Source organism: Myxocyprinus asiaticus, chromosome 13 (assembly GCF_019703515.2).
Source record: "Myxocyprinus asiaticus isolate MX2 ecotype Aquarium Trade chromosome 13, UBuf_Myxa_2, whole genome shotgun sequence".
Lineage (NCBI taxonomy): Eukaryota > Metazoa > Chordata > Actinopteri > Cypriniformes > Catostomidae > Myxocyprinus > Myxocyprinus asiaticus.
This window is the reverse complement of record NC_059356.1, coordinates 33,495,455-33,513,778: the sequence shown is the minus strand read 5'-3', so window position 1 is coordinate 33,513,778 and position 18,324 is coordinate 33,495,455. Positions and strand designations below refer to the sequence as shown.

Below are 18,324 nucleotides of genomic sequence, written 5' to 3'. Positions count from 1 at the left end.
TGCCCACTTCCCTTAGCGGGGCAAGGGCTGCTTCTGCAACTTTCGTGAAGACGCGAGGCGACAAGAACAGACCGAAGGGGAGGACCTTGTACTGGTACGCCCGGCCCTCGAAGGCAAACTGCAGGAAGGGCCTGCGTCGAGGTAAAACCGAGACGTGGAGGTACGTGTCCTTCAGGTCTACCACCGCAAACCAATCTTGATGCCGAATGCTTGCTAAAATGTGTTTCTGCGTCAGCATCTTCAACAGGAGTCTGTGCAATGCCTGGTTCAGTACTCGCAGGTCCAAGATTGGCCACAACCCACCGCCTTCTTCGGTACGATGAAGTGGGGTTGTAGAACCCCTTCTTCATCTTGGCTGGAGGGACAGGCTCTATCGTGCCCTTCCGCAAAAGCGTTGTGGTCTCCGCATACAGGGCAGCGGCGTTCTCGCCCTTCACTGAGGTGAAATGGACGCCGTTGAACCTGGACGGATGCCTGGTGAACTGAATCACATAGCCGAGTCGGACGGTCCTGGTCAGCCATCGCGACGTGTTGGAGAGCGCATGCCACGCCTCCAAACTCCGGGCGAGGGGGACCAAGGGGACAATCGCGTCGGACGTACTGGCGGGTGGTGCCTCGCGGTGGGGTGGAGCCTGAGGCGCCACATTGAGGGGGCTTGAGCCCCGAATTCGTGGCCGTGCTGAGTCTGGGGACATCGAAGCACTTACCTGGCTTCGGATACCCACCATAGGACCGGTCAGGGACGGGGGAGGAAGGAAATAGTCCTTGTAGTCCATCAAAACCGCCCTGGCATGGCTGTGTTTGTGCCACAGCTGGGTGCGCAGGGGAATGGGGCCTGCCTCTGGAGCGCCATGCCTGCCGTAAAGGTGCAGTGTCTGGCGGTCGTGATAACGACGGCCATGAACACTAGATGTGTGACCCAGGGAATGAGGAAACTGCTCTTTTCTTGACAATGTGGGTACTGCAGCCCTTTGGGCATGTGGTCAAATCAAAAGAAAAGGAAACAAAATATTCTCCTCCCGGCCCTCCACCGGGGGATGGAGTGGTCTGCTTACCACCTCCAATGCAGCGGGTCTTCACGTCCCTGGGGCGGTCGTCTCAGGGGCGCTTCCTCAGGTTCTTGGCAGCAGGCCGTGAGAAGGGGGGCGCGTCTGCTTCCTGTGGGTGGCTCCATGCTGGGGCCGGGCCGCCGGGGCAGGCTGCGGTGGAGCCAGTGTTTTTGCCGCAGCGGGACACCCTTGGCGACGAGCAGACGGGATGCGGGATCTTGATGTGCTGAATAGCCTCCGTCTGCTTCTTAACTGCCGAGAACTGCTGGGCAAAGTCCTCGACGGTGTCGCCGAATAGGCCAACCTGGGAGATGGGGTGTCAAGGAACCGTACCTTGTCAGCCTCCCTCATCTCAACCAGACTGAGCCAAAGTTGGCGTTTCTGGACCACAAGGGTGGACATCACCTGCCCGAGAGTCCGCGCCATGACCTTCGTCGCCCGGAGATCGAGATCGGTCGCCGAACGAAGCTCCTACATCAATCCTGGGTCAGAACTACCCTCATGCAGTTCTTTTAGTGCCTTGGCTAAAGGGAGTCCAGGCCCTGGATGGGAGTCTCGGACGGGTCCGCCAGGTGGCAGCTTTTTGCGGGCACAGGTGCACCGCAACCGCCTTATCGACAGCTTATCCTCTTCGCGAGCCCCGAATGAGACTGCGAACTCGCCCAAAGACGAGCCAGCAGTCTCATCCCAGAACTCGACCGGGGCAAACGAGCGTGCTGGGGAATGGGAGATCCGTGGGGGGTTACCTGGCGGAGCAGCTCCCATTGGGATCCCCAAATCGCTCCCAGTGCTAACCGACACGGCCTCATACCCGTAGGTAGAAGGACCGAGGCAGTGCGCCGCTGGGGTGGCTTTCCCTCTGACGAAAGGAAGCCGCGACAGCAACATTGCCATGGTCATGTTCTCGCAGTGAGGACATGATCCGTCCACGAACGCTGTCTCAGTGTGGGCAGCGCCCAAGCACGTAAGACAGCGATCGTGGCCGTCGGAAGCGGAGAGGTAACGACCGCAACCAGGAATTAAACACAAACGGAAAGTCATCTTTAAAAAGACGCTCTCCGTGAGTGCCACTCTTTTAGAAGGGAAAATATACTCTTTCAGTAGAAGAATATAGTCTTTTAGCTGCTGAAGCGCCCAGGGGCGTTCTCTGCACTCGACCAGTGCACGAGGGGGAGAAACCGCTGTAATGCGCCATAAATCCAACAGCTTTCGACGTGAATAGATCGGCAGAGTAATTCAGCTCACTGAATACAACTGCTCGGCTCTGAAGAGAAAATCTGAATGAGTGGTTGTGAGCCAGCTCCTTTTATACACGTATGTCCGAGGGAGTGGCATGCAAATTCCACTCACCAATTCCCATTGGCCTTTTCTCAAAGATCAGAGGTGTTTGGGGCTCCCAAGGGCGACCCCTAGTGTCACTACATTGACACAATGTCGAGTGAGTGACAGATAGGGAACATTGGCATTAGCGGCAACATCGTTATGCTTTTTGGTTGTTACCACTCCATTAACAGGGAATTGACAATTTGTAGAGTTTACAAATTCACAATTTAACGATGTGGACTGGAGCTCAGTGCTGTGATTGTGTTAGCACTGTGCAGCTCTTCTGTGCTGTGGTGTCGGGCTAACTCTGCTGTGTTTGAACTGCTGTCAGGGATGACATGAGGTGTGGGAAAAAACCGACCACACCTGAGGCTTGCCTGTGAACCGCTTTACATTATCCCCACACATGCTCTCACATACAAAATGGTATACTTTAAATTATATACAATATATGCACTCTCACTGCGTTCTTAGCTGACAACAGCAACCTACACTGGCTGATCTCTTCTTCTTCTCATACTGAACATCTAATCAGGCTAACAGGAAAAAAGATCCATCAAGCAGGGCTTCAAAGACATTGTGACCTCTTGTTCTGTGAGTCTCTGGATGAATATCTTAGCTCTGCTCAGAAATGATCATGATATAAACTGCTCTAAAGTGCCTGAGAGCTCACGCTCTTGAGATGCCAAAAGAGCACCTTAAATGGCAGTGAGAAAACTCTTTATTGGTTATTGATGTGATTCATTGCATTGTTTCCTTAGAAATTCCAAGTTTGTCAACTGCTTTTAAATGTAAAATAATGCAAGAACACAAGGAGAATTATGTGCTTTTGATGTGACGCTGTCCTTTTGGCACAAAGGATGAAGCATGCTATTAAGACTTGGTTACATTACAATTTGAGAAAACCTGTTCAAGCACTTTAAGAGATGATAGATGTTTGAAATGATAGATATCAAACCACAGAACGTGAAGTATCTTACAAAGAACTTTAAGCTTTTGACAAGCACAGTTTTCTTTCCTGTATTGATGTATTTCCTGTTGAAACGGCAAGTTCAGGTGGGACATTTTGAATTGCTTGGCCTTTTTTTTTATTTATTTTTTTTATTTATTTTTTTATATATAGGTGAAGCAGTGAAATTATATTAGAACCTTCTTGTCATGTGTCTCCTGCATAAATAAATGTGCCCAGACTCATACTTTGCAGAAAATGATTTTCTTAATCAGTATTTAGTCTTGTTTTCTACTAAAACATCTAAACAGCTTTACTTAATAAGCAAAATTGGAACCACAGTAATTGGTTTGACATTAAAATGGTGACTGAGAAAATTGTACCCTCATGATTGAGAAGGTTAATAAAAGAACAGTGCTGCTCCCCCTCATTCTTTCAAAGGCCCCGGTCCTCTCATTCATAAAATTACTGAAAGGTTGAAACCCAAATATGAATTTTAAAATGAAACTGGCCTTTGTGTCTCAGATGGCCTGTTAAAGCTGTGGAATTGTGCAACACTGAAGGGAACAGTTCTTACGGCACAAGGGGATTGAATCTGCTCAGCCAGAAAGAGCTGGAACGGTGCATCATTATGATTAGACAATGAGATCATCAAGGCTAGAGCGGCACATATCACAATGATCTCAAAGGAGTTAAAGAACCAGAAAAGCTCTTCTCTTTTCAGATTTTTCTCATTGCATTTTAATAAAGAACCTTATTAACTTGTTAAATTTGTCAGTCTGTAATATTGAAAACAGTACTCAATATATTGGAATGATTTTTCCATTCTGGCTGTTCAATTACATTTATTTGAGGGAATTATTTTTGTCTTTGTGACCTGAAATGTTCTTTGTGAAAATCTGCATCTGTTGTGTCATGACTCACCTCTTTTTTTTACTCTCTTTTTGTTTAACAGGATGTGAAATCAACATTCTTCCAGTTTGGGGCCTCCATCCAACAGGAGGCGCTGCTCATGCTCAACATCATGGAAGAGTACGACTGGCATGTCTTCTCCATTGTGACCAGCAAGTTTCCAGGATATCAGGATTTCATTGCCATTCTGAAGACCACGGTGGACAACAGCTTTGTGGGTTGGGACCTTCAGCACACCATCACTCTGGATGCAGTAGACGGGGACTCTCGAACCCAGATTCAGCTGAAGAAAGTGCAGTCTCCAGTCATCCTGTTGTACTGCTCCAAGGACGAAGCAGCTTATATACTGGAGGAGGGTCGTTCGCTGGGACTGACCGGATTTGGCTACATCTGGATCGTGCCTAGTATGACAACAGGCAATACGGACATCATGCCAGATTCGTTCCCCTCTGGAATGATCTCTGTATCCTACGATGACTGGGACTATCCTCTGGAGGCTCGGGTTCGAGATGGGCTTGGGATTATAACTACAGCGGCTGCAGCCATGTTGGAAGAGTTTGGGGATATTCCCGAGGCCAAAACCAGTTGTTATGGCCAAATGGAGAAAGCAAAGTTGCCACCCAGCGCGTTACACAAGTAAGTAGAGGGGCCGGAGCCAGACCAAATGGTGTATTATCCTCTGTGTCTTTGTTTCAGAGTTCCCACAACTTTTGATCATGAATCTCCATGACTTTTCCATTAGTTATTTAATCATTGGATAAAGATTGTAGAGGTAGACCAATATATCGGTTTTACAGATGAATCTGTGCTGATAGTTGCTTTTTGGGACTATCATTATCAGAAAAAATCTGTGCTGAATGTTGCTGATAGTTTTTCATAATTTATTCATTTCAAAATAAGAGTCCCTGGTGTATTTCAGGCTTGTTTATACTGCTGCATCATGCACCAAATCTTTTTTTCTGGTTATTTTTGGGAATTTGGTTGAAAAATAAACTGCATCTGAGGTTTATTTATTTAGGACTCTTTGTCTCTGCCTGTCATAGCAAGCAAAGTATACAATCTTTTTTTTTTTTTTGGACATTTTAAAAATGTATTTGAAAAACTATCGGCCAATTAATTGGTTATTAATTAATTGGTTTCCCACCTCCTTAGTTATAGGTATCTGCAAAATCCACTATCGATCAACCTCTAAAGGATTGTTTGGAACATTAATATCTAGCCTGAACATAAAATGAAAAAATATATAGTCACTAGGAATTCACCCAAAAGGAGATGTTAAGCAGAATGTTAGCCTTAGTTAGCCTTCTGTAATGATGACAGGACTTACATTTTTGGGTGAACTATGGTTTTATGGATTTCCATGACTTTTCCAGGCATGGAAATCACAATTTTAATACTCTCTGATATTCTCATGACTTTAGGAACCCTGATGTTAGTGTATTCTGTCTGCATCTTGTCCATCATGTTTCTGCACTCAATATTAAAAGTTGAGGCAAATGCATGAGAGCCTTTTATGTGGAAAACACAGTTTTCAGTCAGTCGAGTGGAAAAGGGACAGAAGGGGGTGGAAAAAAGCCACCCAGGAGGTCTGTGTGAGAGGCATGGGTCTGGCGTATGCAAAATTTATTGTTACATTCCTCTAATATATTTCTCAGCATGAGCAGCACTATACAGTAAGTTAATGGTAGAATATGGTAGGGCGCCAGGCAGGGGACCTGGATGGGGGCGTAGAGGCATTTTTGGGAAGTGGTGCACAAAGTTGCTTAAACACCCAGAGGTGGGTACTGGTGCACTTCTCCACCTCTCCAGGGACAGTGCATAGCTTCTGTGCTTTTAATGAATAATGTTTTACACAGCATTCTGTGAGAGCCGGAGAGAGCCAGAGCGAGAGACAAATAGAACAGATCTCATTCACTAATAATAATCACATACAAGTTTTCTTACTTAGGTGCACAGAGAAGGTTCTCATGCAAAATTTTCAGCTGTTTCACAACAGGTGTGTATGCACAAAAAGTACACTGGCAACCAAAAGTTTGGAATAATGGACAGATTTTGCTGTTTCGGAAGGAAATTTGTACTTTAATTCACCAAAGTGTCATTCAACTGATCACAAAGTATAGTCAGGACATTACTGATGTAAAAAAAAAGGACCATCACTATTTGAAAAAAGTAAATTTTGATCAAATCTAGACAGGCCCCATTTCCAGCAGCCATCACTCCAACACCTTATCTAAATTGCTAATTTGGTACTAGAAAATCACTTGCCATTATATCAAACACAGTTGAAAGCTATTTGGTTTGTTAAATGAAGCTTAACATTGTCTTTGTGTTAGTTTTTGAGTTGCCACAGTATGCAATAGGCTGGCATGTCTTAAGGTTAATATTAGGTCAAATATGGCAAAAAAGAAACAGCTTTCTCTAGAAACTCATAGTCAATCATTGTTTTGAGGAATGAAGGCTATACAATGCTTGAAATCACCAAAAAATTGAAGATTTCATACAAAGGTGTACACTACAGTCTTCAAAGACAAAGGACAACTGGCTCTAACAAGGACAGAAAGAGATGTGAAGGCCAGATGTAGAACTAAACAAGAGGATAAGTACATCAGAGTCTCTAGTTTGAGAAATAAATGCCTCACATGTCCTCAGCTGACAGCTTCTTTGAATTCCACCTGCTCAACACCAGTTTCATGTACAACAGTAAAGAGAAGACTCTGCAGGCCTTATGGGAAGAATTGCAAAGAAAAAGCCACTGTCTGTCTATCTATCTATCTATCTATCTATCTATCTATCTATCTATCTATCTGCCTGCCTGCCTGCCTATCTGTCTGTTTGTCTGTCTGTCTGTCTGTCTGTCAAACATCTTTATCATAGTATATATATATTTATACTGTATACACACACACATTCCATTGGCACACAGTTAGCGAATGAGACCAGTTGAGACAATGACAGGGAGAACTACATGTAGACGTTGCTAATGCACTCGTAGAGCTCTCCAAATGTGAAGTGCTCTTGATGGGCTGGTTGCTTTGTTCCTTTTACTCTTGGGTGGAGCTAGTGCCTGCTGCTTGCACATTGCCAGTCCTGAGACCGTCTCATCCATATGCCTCCATAGTACCTGCCAGTGCTGAGCGGAGAAGGGGAGACACGTTTAATTGCCCCATTTGCTGTAGAGCACTGTTGCCCGAGATACACGTTCACCCTGGTGTCTAGGGTGCATTAATCCTGATAGGCTCAACACAGATGGTCTTGGCCAGAGATTGCCTGTACTAGAGCCAGCAAATAAAATAACTTGTGCCTTGACTAGTTTTTTTTTTTTTAATCTAGATTTTTCAGGCGTGTCTATCATGAATATATGAATGTATGAGAAGATGCAGATTCCTTGAAAGTACAGTCTTGTGAGAAAGCATTTACTATGTGCTTTGAATAAATCCCAAAAAATCATTACATCAATGTGTTTTATTTCCTGTAAGCACAACTTTCTTTACATATAAAGGAAAAGTTCAACTAGAAATGTAATTTCCATCATAATTTCCTCACTCTTATGTTATTCCAAACCCGTCTGACTTTCTTTCTTCCATAGAACATAAAGGAGAAATTGAAGAAATTGAAGTGCTGAATGCTCTTGTCCATGAAATTGTATTGACTTAAATTTCAGTTAATTTCTCACACAAAGCTTTTGAATGGTTTAAGAAGACTTGTAATTTACCACACAAATTGTATAGATGAAACTCATTCACATTCGGAATGACAAGAGGGTGAGTAAATAATGACAGAATTTTCATTTTTGTTATCCAACATCAAATTATCTTTGTTGTAGACAAGTTTTTTTTTTTTTTTCTGAAACGAAGATTGCCATAATTTTGTTGATAAAGCGTCATGGTTACTTGCGTAACCTCCGTTCCCTGATGGAGGGAATGAGATGTTGTGTCGATGTAGTGACACTAGGGGTCACTCTTGGGAGCCTGAGACACCTCTGGTCTTTGATAAAAGGCCAATGAAAATTGGCGAGTGGTATTTGCATGCCACTCCCCGGACATACGGGTATAAAAGGAGCTGGTATGCAACCACTCATTCAGGTTTTATGCTGAGGACACGAGACAAGGTCCGGCCATTTCAGAGGGTAGTTCAGCATTGTGGCAGGAGGGATACTTCTCATTCCCTCCATCAGGGAACGGAGGTTACACAAGTAACCATGACGTTCCCTATCTGTCACACACTCGACGTTGTGTCGATGTAGTGACACTAGGGTTCCCTATACAAAACGCCGCAACTGATTGAACTGTGTTACATGAACTGGCGGTGTGTGACGGGCAGACAACTGTGTGCCTCGTAGCCAGCGCACCAGGCTGACATGTAACCTCCCCCAACATAGTTATGAGTGTCGAATGGCCCTTTGGGGACAAGTCGACTACCCAAAAGATAGAGACAGGCTAGCCCAGTCATGGCCTCTTTTCCCCTTCTTTTTTTTCACTCCCTAAAAAAAAGGGGGATTTTCCGACTGGGATGACCAGGTCTAGTCGGGGGGTTTCCCTCCCAAGGGGAGGACACCGCGGAGACCACACCTCACCCAGAGAGAGGGGGGGATATTTAAGTGGAAAATACTTCACATGGTCTTGCCAATCATGTGGAGAAGTCTCATGGTAGATCTTACCCAATGGGGGAGGAGTTACTACAAACATGGAGACTGCATGGGAATGCAGAGCACCTACCCCAGAACAGGGCTCTTAGTTAGCACGTGTACTGGGCCGGCAGCAAGTCTTTCCGAAAACTCGACTGCCACAGGGCTCGGTGGAAGTCAACCAGGGAACATAGTTTGTGAACAACTGGGAATTAATGGCGCATGTCTTCAGCTCAGAGGAGGTGAAAGGCACTATGTGCAAGCGATACATCCGGCCGGCTATCCCGGGCTTATCCACTTGTATTGCGTGCCACTATCCGGGATGAAACCAGTTCCACCCGGAGGTTGTAGAACCTCGCAAGGTGTTGGGTGTTGCCCAGCCTGCTGCTCTGCAAATGTCTGTTAGAGAGGCACCCCTGGCCAGGGCCCAGGAGGCCACTACACCCCTGGTAGAATGGGCCCGTAGCCCTACCAGGGGCGGCACATCCTGGGCGTGATGTGCCATAGCTATGGTGCCGAGAGGTGCCTCGGTCAGGGCGTAACAGAGCGGGCAGTGGGAGGATTCTTGGGAGGCGAATCAACTCCAGATCAGCTGGACCACCTGAGGGTGGAGTCTCCACTCTCCCCTGAGGGTAACCTGCCGTGACAGCGCGTCTGATGCAGTGTTGATGTCGCCCGGGACATGAGTGGCTCACAGTGACTTGAGGTGCTGCTGACTCCAGAGGATTAGACGGCGGGCAAGTTGTGACATACAACAAGAGCGCAGACCACCTTGGCGGTTGACATATGCTACCGTTGCCATGTTGTCTGTCCGAACTAACACGTGCTTGCCCTGGATCAACGGCCGGAACCTCCGCAGGGCGAGCAGAATTGCCAGCAACTCGAGGCAGTTGATATACCAACGCAGCCGCGGGCCCGTCCATAAGCCAGCGGCTGTGTGCCCATTGCAAACAGCGCCCTAGACCGTTTTGGAAGTGTCTGTCATGACCAAGACGTGCCTGGAGACCTGCTCTGGGGGAATGCTTGCCCGTAGAAACGTGAGGTCAGTCCAAGGGCTGAAGAGGCGTTGACAGACCGGTGTGATGACCACGCGATGTGTCCCGCGGCGCCATGCCCATCTCGGGACTCGAGTCTGAAGCCAGTGCTGAAGCGGTCTCATATGCATCAACCCAAGCGGGGTGGCCACTGCTGAGGATGCCATATGCCCCAGGAGCCTCTGAAAGAGTTTCAGTGGAACCGCTGTTTTCTCTTTGAACGCCTTCAAACAGGTCAGCACTGACTGTGCGCGCTCGTTCGTGAGGTGCGCCATCAACGAGACTGAGTCCAACTCCAAACCGAGAAAAGAGATGCTCTGAACCGGGAGGAGCTTGCTCTTTTCCCAGTTGACCCGAAGCCCTTGTCGGTTGAGGTGCGAGAGCACCAAGTCCCTGTGTGCACACCACACATCCCAAGAGTGGGCTAGGATTAGCCAACCGTCGGGATAGTTGAGGATGTGAATGCCCACTTCCCTAAGCGGGGCAAGGGCTGCCTCTGCGACCTTCGTGAAGACGCGAGGGAACAAGGACAGACCGGAAGGGAGGACCTTCTACTGATACGCCTGACCCTCGAATGCAAACCGCAGGAAGGGTGTGTGTCAAGGTAGAATCGAGACGTGGAAGTACGCGTCCTTCAAGTCTTCCACCGCGAACCAATCTTGATGCTGGACGCTCGCTAGAATGCGTCTCTGCATCAGCATCTAGGACAGGAGTCTGTGTAAAGCCCAGTTCAGTACTCGCAGGTCCAAGATTGGCTGCAACCCACCGCCTTTTTTCGGTACAATGAAGTAGGGGCTGTAAAACTCCTTCTTCATCTCGGCCGGAGGGACAATCTCGTCAGATGTACTGGTGGATGGGGCCTCACGGCTGGGCGGAGCCTGAGGTGCCACACCATGTCGTGGCCGTACTGAGTTCAGGGACATCGAAGTACTTACCTGGCTCCTTGTGACCACCCATGGAACAGCCTGGGATGGGGGATGAAGAGGCCTGTCCTTGTGACCCGTGGAGACTGTCACATCGGGGGTGGATTTGTGCCACTGCTGGGCGCTCAGGGGCGGGGAGACCGCCGCTGGAGCGCCAAACCTGCCAAATAGAGTGTTGGAAGTTGGTCATGATGATGGCCGTGCACACCGGATATGTGACCCAGGGAACAAGGAAACTGCTCTTGCTGAACTCTTGGGTACTGCAGCCACTTGGGCATGCAGCGCAATTAAATGCAAAGGTAACAAAAGATTCTCCTCCCAGCCCTCGACCGGGGGATGGAGTGGTCTGCTTACCAGCTCCAGAGCAGCGGTTTCATCGTCCCTGGGTCGCCCATCTCAGGGGCGCTTCGAAGCCTTTCGTGGGTTCTTGGCGGCCGCGAGACGGGTGGCGTCTGCTTCCTGCGGTGGGCCCACCATCGAGGGTAGTGAGGGCGAGGAAGCTGAAAGATCAGGACCGGGCAGGTAAAAAGTGCCTCCCACGACCTTGTCAGCTCTTCATGTACTTCCGGGAAGAAAGGAACGGGGGCGGGGCTCTATCCCGACGCTCGCAGCTGCCCGGGAAAGCATGTCGTCATCTCCATGTCAGCCTGTGACTGGGTGACCGCAGTTGAAGGGAGGAGCCCAGCTGAGGCTTCCGCATCCGACTGGACGAGTCCGCTCTCCGATGCTGCGCTCGAGAGCTCATCACTTCCCCGGGCTCCGAATAAGAGGTCGAACTCGCCATGAGACGAGCCGGCAGACTCATCTGGAAGCCCGATCCGGGCAGACGAATGTGCTGGGGAATGGGAGGTCCACGGGGGGATACCCGGTGGAGGCGGTTCCATTGGGGTCCCCAAATCGCCCCCAGTGCTAGCCGCACTGGTCTCATACCCGTGGGTAGAAGAACCGAGGCAGGGAGCCTCTGGGATGGCTTGCTTTCTTACGAAGGTAAGCCGCGACCACATCGTTGCCATGGACATGTTCTCGCAATGAGTATATGACCCATCCACGAATGCTGTCTCCGTGTGAGCAGTGCCCAGACACATAAGACAGTGATCGTGACCGTCAGAAGGCGAGAGATAACGAGCGCAACCAGGAATAACACACAAAGGAAAGGCATCTTTAAAAATATGCGTCTTTATAAAGACGTTCCGTGTGTGCCGCTCTTTTAGAGAAATATACTCTTTTAGAGAAATATACTCTTTTTATTTCTGCCGAAGCACCCAGGGGCATTCTCTGCAGTGCACCAGTGCAGAAGAGGGAGAAGCCGCTGAAATGCACCATCAGATCCAGCAGAGGTGAATGAACAGTCGTGGGAATTCAGCTCAGTGAGCATGACCGTTCGGCTCCGAAGAGAAAATCTGAATGAGTGGTTGCATACAAGCTCCTTTTATACCCGTATGTCCGGGGGCGTGACATGCAAATACCAAATACTTTTATCAAAGACCAGAGGTGTCTCGGGCTCCCAAGACTGACCCCTAGTGTCACTACATCGACACAACGTCGAGTGAGTGACAGATAGGGAACAAAATGCATTTGTATTGCCTAATCATGTTATTGCAGAAAAATCGACCTTGTATACATAAGATGTAATTTCTTTAAATTTGGCAGAGTGTTTTTTCCTGGAAGTAAAAAAATAAAAATAACATTTGGCAAGTGAACCCCTTTCTGCATTTCATGTTCTTGTTAATATGGAGTGTCAGAAGTCTGGGTGAAATATGTGGTCGTCAAGCAAAAGTTTCCTTTATGACAGATTTAAGACGGGAGTCTGTGAAAAGTGGGCCTTAGCAAAATTTAACCTTCATATATCAGTGACAAATATTGAAATTACCTGTCAACAGGGGAGAGTCCACTGTGCCTCCTTCCCCTGTTGAGGACCAAGGGTAGCTGTCAGTTGTGCTCTCTTGAACCATAGATTGCTGAAATAAAGGGCACTTTAAACACTTCTATTGAGATGGGAGACAATCTAAGCACCATTTCAGAGAGGGCAATACCACCAGGGAAGTCCTGAAGAGTCACGGCTATTACTTTGAAACTTTCAAAGGCAAAAATAAATAAGACTTATGACAGTTATAATGGTGAAATATGGGCAGAAATAGATTGAACTTCAACAACCAGTGCCGACAGATCATTCTGCTGTGGGGAGGCATAGTTGTGATGTCATTGACGCCTGGGCCTTAAAGAGACCAAGCTCAACCCTTCAATGGGAACAGAGTTAGGCTTGTTAGCATGGAACAGTTAGCCCCTGCTGGTAGATACTGCATCCTCACCCTTATTTGGGCAAAAAGCCTTTGGCTCCATTGCAGATCATTCAAAAGTAGCTGTGTATTCTGTGTAAATACTAGTTTCCAGCAAGCAACTGTAACAGGTGTTATATTTATTTATTAATTTCACACAAAATCTCTCTTTTTGTTATTATCATTTGTTATATTTATATAATTATTTTGTATTCTGGAAATTCTTTTAATATTGATTTCTTTTATTTGAGATGTCATGTTTCTATGGTTATATGGTACTTTTTCAGTATTGTTAAAAATGGCGCGTGGCTCCTTTAAGACTTATGTTCCGGTTCCGGTTGCTCTCCTTCAGTTCGCGGTAAGCGCGACTGAAGAGAGGTTAGTTGTGCTGAAGCTCCGTCTAAAAAGTTTGATATGGGTTTTTTTTATTGTAATAAGACATGTAATTTTGTTCTTAAATTCACTTTAATCTTATTCAAACATGTATGAAGTTTGTGTGAATGATATGGAGCATGTATTTTTGGAGAGAGTTCATTAAGCATGAGTGTGCAAGCTCTGTGGCTAAAATAATGCTTTTCACGGACAGGCTGGTGTTCCAGTTGTGAGAGAAGGCCACAGATTGATTAATTTGTTTCTTTATTCATGCAGGTATGTTCTCTTTCATGCTTCTGATAATATTGTTTTGAATTTATGTAAAATGCTTTATTTTATTTAGTTTTATTTTTCTATTTTTTTATGAAATATGTTGAACACAATTGATTTTGATTTACATGAAAAGTGTAAAATGTGTTCAGTTCGCGGTAAGCGCGACTGAAGAGAGGCTGGTGTTCCAGTTGTGAGAGAAGGCCACAGATTGATTAATTTGTTTCTTTATTCATGCAGAATAAAATCTGGCCTGAGTAATTCCTGTTGCCCGGTCTTGTTCATTTATCCACACAACGCAGAGCTAAACGAAGGCCGGTCACATTGGTGCCGTGACTTTTATTTGATGCAAGTCATCGTGGATCCTCCTTGATCAACGTCAGCTTGGTCGCTGGGGTTTGCTGCATTCAAACGTCCTAATTCTGCCTGTACCTGTGTGTAAGAAAAAAAAAAAAAGGTTGGACATTAGACTGTACATAATTCAGAAAAAAGGTTGAAAGTTCATATTTACAGAAGAGAGAAAAGAAAAAGAAAAGGTTGAATTTGTAATACCATTTTGTTTGATTATTTGGTTGCTATGATCATTATCTGTTCTAATTTACTTTTGTTGATCTGTAAAACTCAAAATGTCAAAAAATAGTGAGAAGACAAGTTACTCTCCTAATGATGGGTTTGAATTGGGTTTTGCCAGGGGGCGTATCTTTGGTGAACTTGAACAGACACCACTCAGAAGGACAGTTAATATTGGTTCTCCTGATTTCTGTTCTACCCGTAACCCCGGTAGAGTACATAATACTGAATCAGAAAAGTGTGAAGGTGCTGCTTCAGACAACCGAGACTACAGTAACACTGACTTAAGTAGTTTAATCACACAGCTTGCTCAACAAATAGGGCAGTCAATATCTGATCAGCTGAAAAAAAGCAGTGAAAAAAATGAGTGTCCTGATATTCAAACGCAGAGCATAGGGACGAGCCAGGTTCTCGTGGAGTCACCTTCTCTAAATTTGACTGGTATGAAGTTGGTGATGAAGCCTGATGTTAAGGCACCTCCCTGTTTCAGAGGGGATGGATCTGACAAATTATCAGTACACGAATGGGAAGAATTCATGGATGTTTATTTGAGGAAGAAAGGTGTTCCTTTAGCTGAACAATCCGATGAGATCATGTCGAATTTAATGGGGAGAGCTAAAGATGTAATCAAGATAGCACTACGCAGCAATCCATCACTGAAGCCTAAAACAAACCCAAGGATTGTCACAGACATACTCAAACAGCACTTCAGCGAATTGTCATATTCATCTATGCCGCTTGCTGACTTCTATGGCACTTTACCTGTAGCAGGAGAGAATGCAATGGAATATTGGATTCGGCTTAATAAAGCTGTTGATGTAGCTGACGAGTGTTTGAGAAGACAGGGCAGAAGTATTGAAGATCCTACCCGTGAGGTGACACAAATGTTTGTTAAGCATTGCCCTGACCAATCTCTTTCTGCTATCTTGAAGTTCAAGTCTGCTGATAGGTGGACGGCGGCTGAAATACAAGAACGTCTTGATGAATATCAAGCTGAGAAAAGAGCACAAATGAAGGCACAGTCTAACCATTCTGCCTTTACGAAGACTGTAGCTACCAATGCCCAAATGTCAAATTTAGATGATGGAACATCTGGGAATGTGCCGAAAGTATCAGCAGGTCAAGGTGGGCTGTCAGTTACACCATCAGTTCAGACAAGTGACAGCTGTACTCAGTCCCTTATCAGTTTGCTCGATCGTGTGCTGAAGCATAACATGCAAACCCCCTCTGTACCTGTAGATTCATTTAGGCATGGGAATGCAAGCAGGAAGTTTTGCAAAGTGTGCAGAGGCATGGACCATTCTACAGTTGCACATTGTAGAAGAGATGGTTTATGCTTGTTTTGTTTTGAACATGGACACAGAAAAAGAGAGTGTCCGAAGTGGAGTAGTCATGACAGTCTGGAGGTAAACTACTCGCCACGAGGAGCTGGTCCTTTAAACCATTAGACCCACATTTGGAGAGGGGATGTGTGGGTGAGGATCAAACCCTCATAAGTGATCTGGAACAGCAGTATGAGAATGCATGTCATACAGCATCTGATGGTACTTGCGTGATATACGCACAAAACATGCAGAAAATAAAGGCTTTTGATGATCTTTTCTATACTTCTGTGATTGTAAATGACCAGTTCCACATGAGAGGAATGCTTGACACTGGTTCTATGTCTTGTACTCTTAGTGAGACAGCTGAACAAAAGTTGTTGGCTGAAAATGTTGTCTTGGACAAAAGATCACTACCTGAGAATATCATTCTTGTCGGTGTTGGGGGTAAGACCGCACAGCCAAAATGTTTGTACGAAGTTAGTATGAAAGTGTATGGCATCAGCTGTCGAGTTCCAATTCTTGTTGTTCCAGGACAACATGATGATTTAATTCTTGGCACCAACTTGATCAAGCATATTGTGAATCAAATGAAGAACACAGATGAGTATTGGGACTTCATATCGCAAAGCGCTACACAGTTATCACCGGATGGTGAACACTTTTTGGATGTGATGTCAAATCTCACTCGCTGGCGACATGATGAGATCCCTAGCAAAATCGGAACAATAAAGCTTCATCATGCTGTCACTCTTGCTGCTAGACAAGAACATTTAGTGTGGGGAAGACTGCCCAGCGACACTTTATTGTCCCTCGGGAGTACCATTCTTGTTGAACCAACTACCTCCAAGACTATGCCAAGAAACATCATGGTAGCTCGTGTGATAACATCTATGTGGGGTGATAGGTGGGTACCTATGAAAATAACCAATTTGTCAGACCAACCTGTCACGCTAAGAAAGAATCGGAAATTGGCAGATGTTTCACCTTGTTTGGCTGTTGAAGATTTCCCAGTTTTGCAGGGCACTGGAAAGATAAAGGAGGTTAGTTCAGAGATGCAAGCTTCTCCAAATTATACTTCAAATTTGAGACTGCAAGATGTTGGGTTAAGTGAAATTGACATTGATCTCTGCAAAGTTACTGATGCATCCAAAGAGAAACTTGTACAGTTATTGGTGAATTACAATGATGTGTTTTCAAAGCATCCCTTAGACTGTGGTGAGGCTAAGGAGTTTGAACACCGTATCCGACTTACAGATGAGAGGCCTTTCCGGTTGCCATATCGGAGGATCCCTCCTGCTCATTACCAGAAGCTGCGTCAGGTGTTAACTGAGATGGAGGAGCAAGGGATAATTAGAAAATCGGTAAGCGAATATGCATCGCCTTTGGTGCTTGTGTGGAAAAAGGATGGAAGCCTCCGCATCTGTACGGACTTCAGGTGGCTTAATGCGAGGACACTCAAGGATGCTCACCCACTCCCTCATCAGTCCGACTGTCTCGCTGCTTTAGGAGGTAACAATTACTTCAGCACCTTGGACTTAACCTCCGGATTCTACAATTTGCCTATGCATGAACAAGACAAAAAATACACCGCGTTCATTACTCCTATGGGACTACATGAGTATAACCGCATGCCACAAGGCTTGTGCAACAGCCCAGCTTCGTTCATGCGGATGATGCTTAGCATTTTTGGGGATATGAACTTTAGCAGTCTGCTCTGCTATTTGGATGATTTACTTGTGTTTGCACCCACGGAGCAAGAGGCTTTAAGCAGGTTGGAAATGGTTTTTCAGCGGCTTAGGTTATATCACCTGAAACTGAGTCCCAAAAAATGTCATTTCTTGCGTGATTCAGTGAGATTCTTGGGTCATATTATTTCTGGCCATGGCATCTCAGTGGACTTCACGAAGGTGGATGTTATATCCAAAATGTCCAAGTTGCAACTTATGGAGGAAGATGGTTGCACTCCATCAGCGCGAAGAATCAAGTCATTTCTAGGAATGATTTTCTACTATCAACACTTCATCCATAATTGTTCTTCGATCGCCAAGCCTCTCTTTGCTCTAACTGCGGGTCAGAAGAGACGAGGTAAAGAGAAAGTTAGGAAGCCTGTTGGCACATTCAGAAAGCTGAATCCAAGTGATTGGACGGAGGACTGTGACATTGCTTTCAATACACTCAAGGAGAGGTTGTCGAACTGTGCTGTGCTAGCACATCCTGATTTCTCTAGGCCTTTGATTCTCTCAATTGACGCATCTTTAGATGGGTTAGGTGCTGTGCTATCCCAAGTTCCAGCAGGGGAAGAAATAGCTCGGCCTATTGCCTTCGCCAGCAAGACCCTAACCGTGTCACAGAGGAAGTACCCTGCGCACAGGCTTGAGTTTTTGGCTTTGAAATGGAGTGTGTGCGAAAAGTTCAGCCACTGGCTCAAGGGGCACAGCTTCACAGTTTGGACTGACAACAATCCACTTACACACATTATGACTAAGCCAAAACTCGATGCCTGTGAACAAAGGTGGGTTTCAAAATTAGCCTCTTATTCTTTTGACATAAAACATATTGCAGGAGTCAAGAACATTGTGGCTGATACCTTAAGCAGAGATCCATTTGCAAGGTCAATTAGTCATAGGCTCATGAATGAGAGTTACAACCGCTTACTTAACGAAGTTGATGCTGTAGGAGAAGAAGGAATACAGGATG

General features: G+C 46.0%; 1 protein-coding gene across 1 annotated transcript in view; it reads left to right on the top strand.

Moving 5' to 3' along the window:
• LOC127450085 (glutamate receptor ionotropic, NMDA 2A-like) overlaps positions 1-18,324 on the top strand; it is a 264,291-nt gene that overhangs the window by 133,788 nt on the left and 112,179 nt on the right. The window contains exon 3 of the mRNA XM_051713824.1: positions 4,277-4,869. Within this exon, the coding sequence (XP_051569784.1) occupies positions 4,277-4,869 (593 nt within the window). The remainder of the gene's footprint in view (positions 1-4,276; positions 4,870-18,324) is intronic.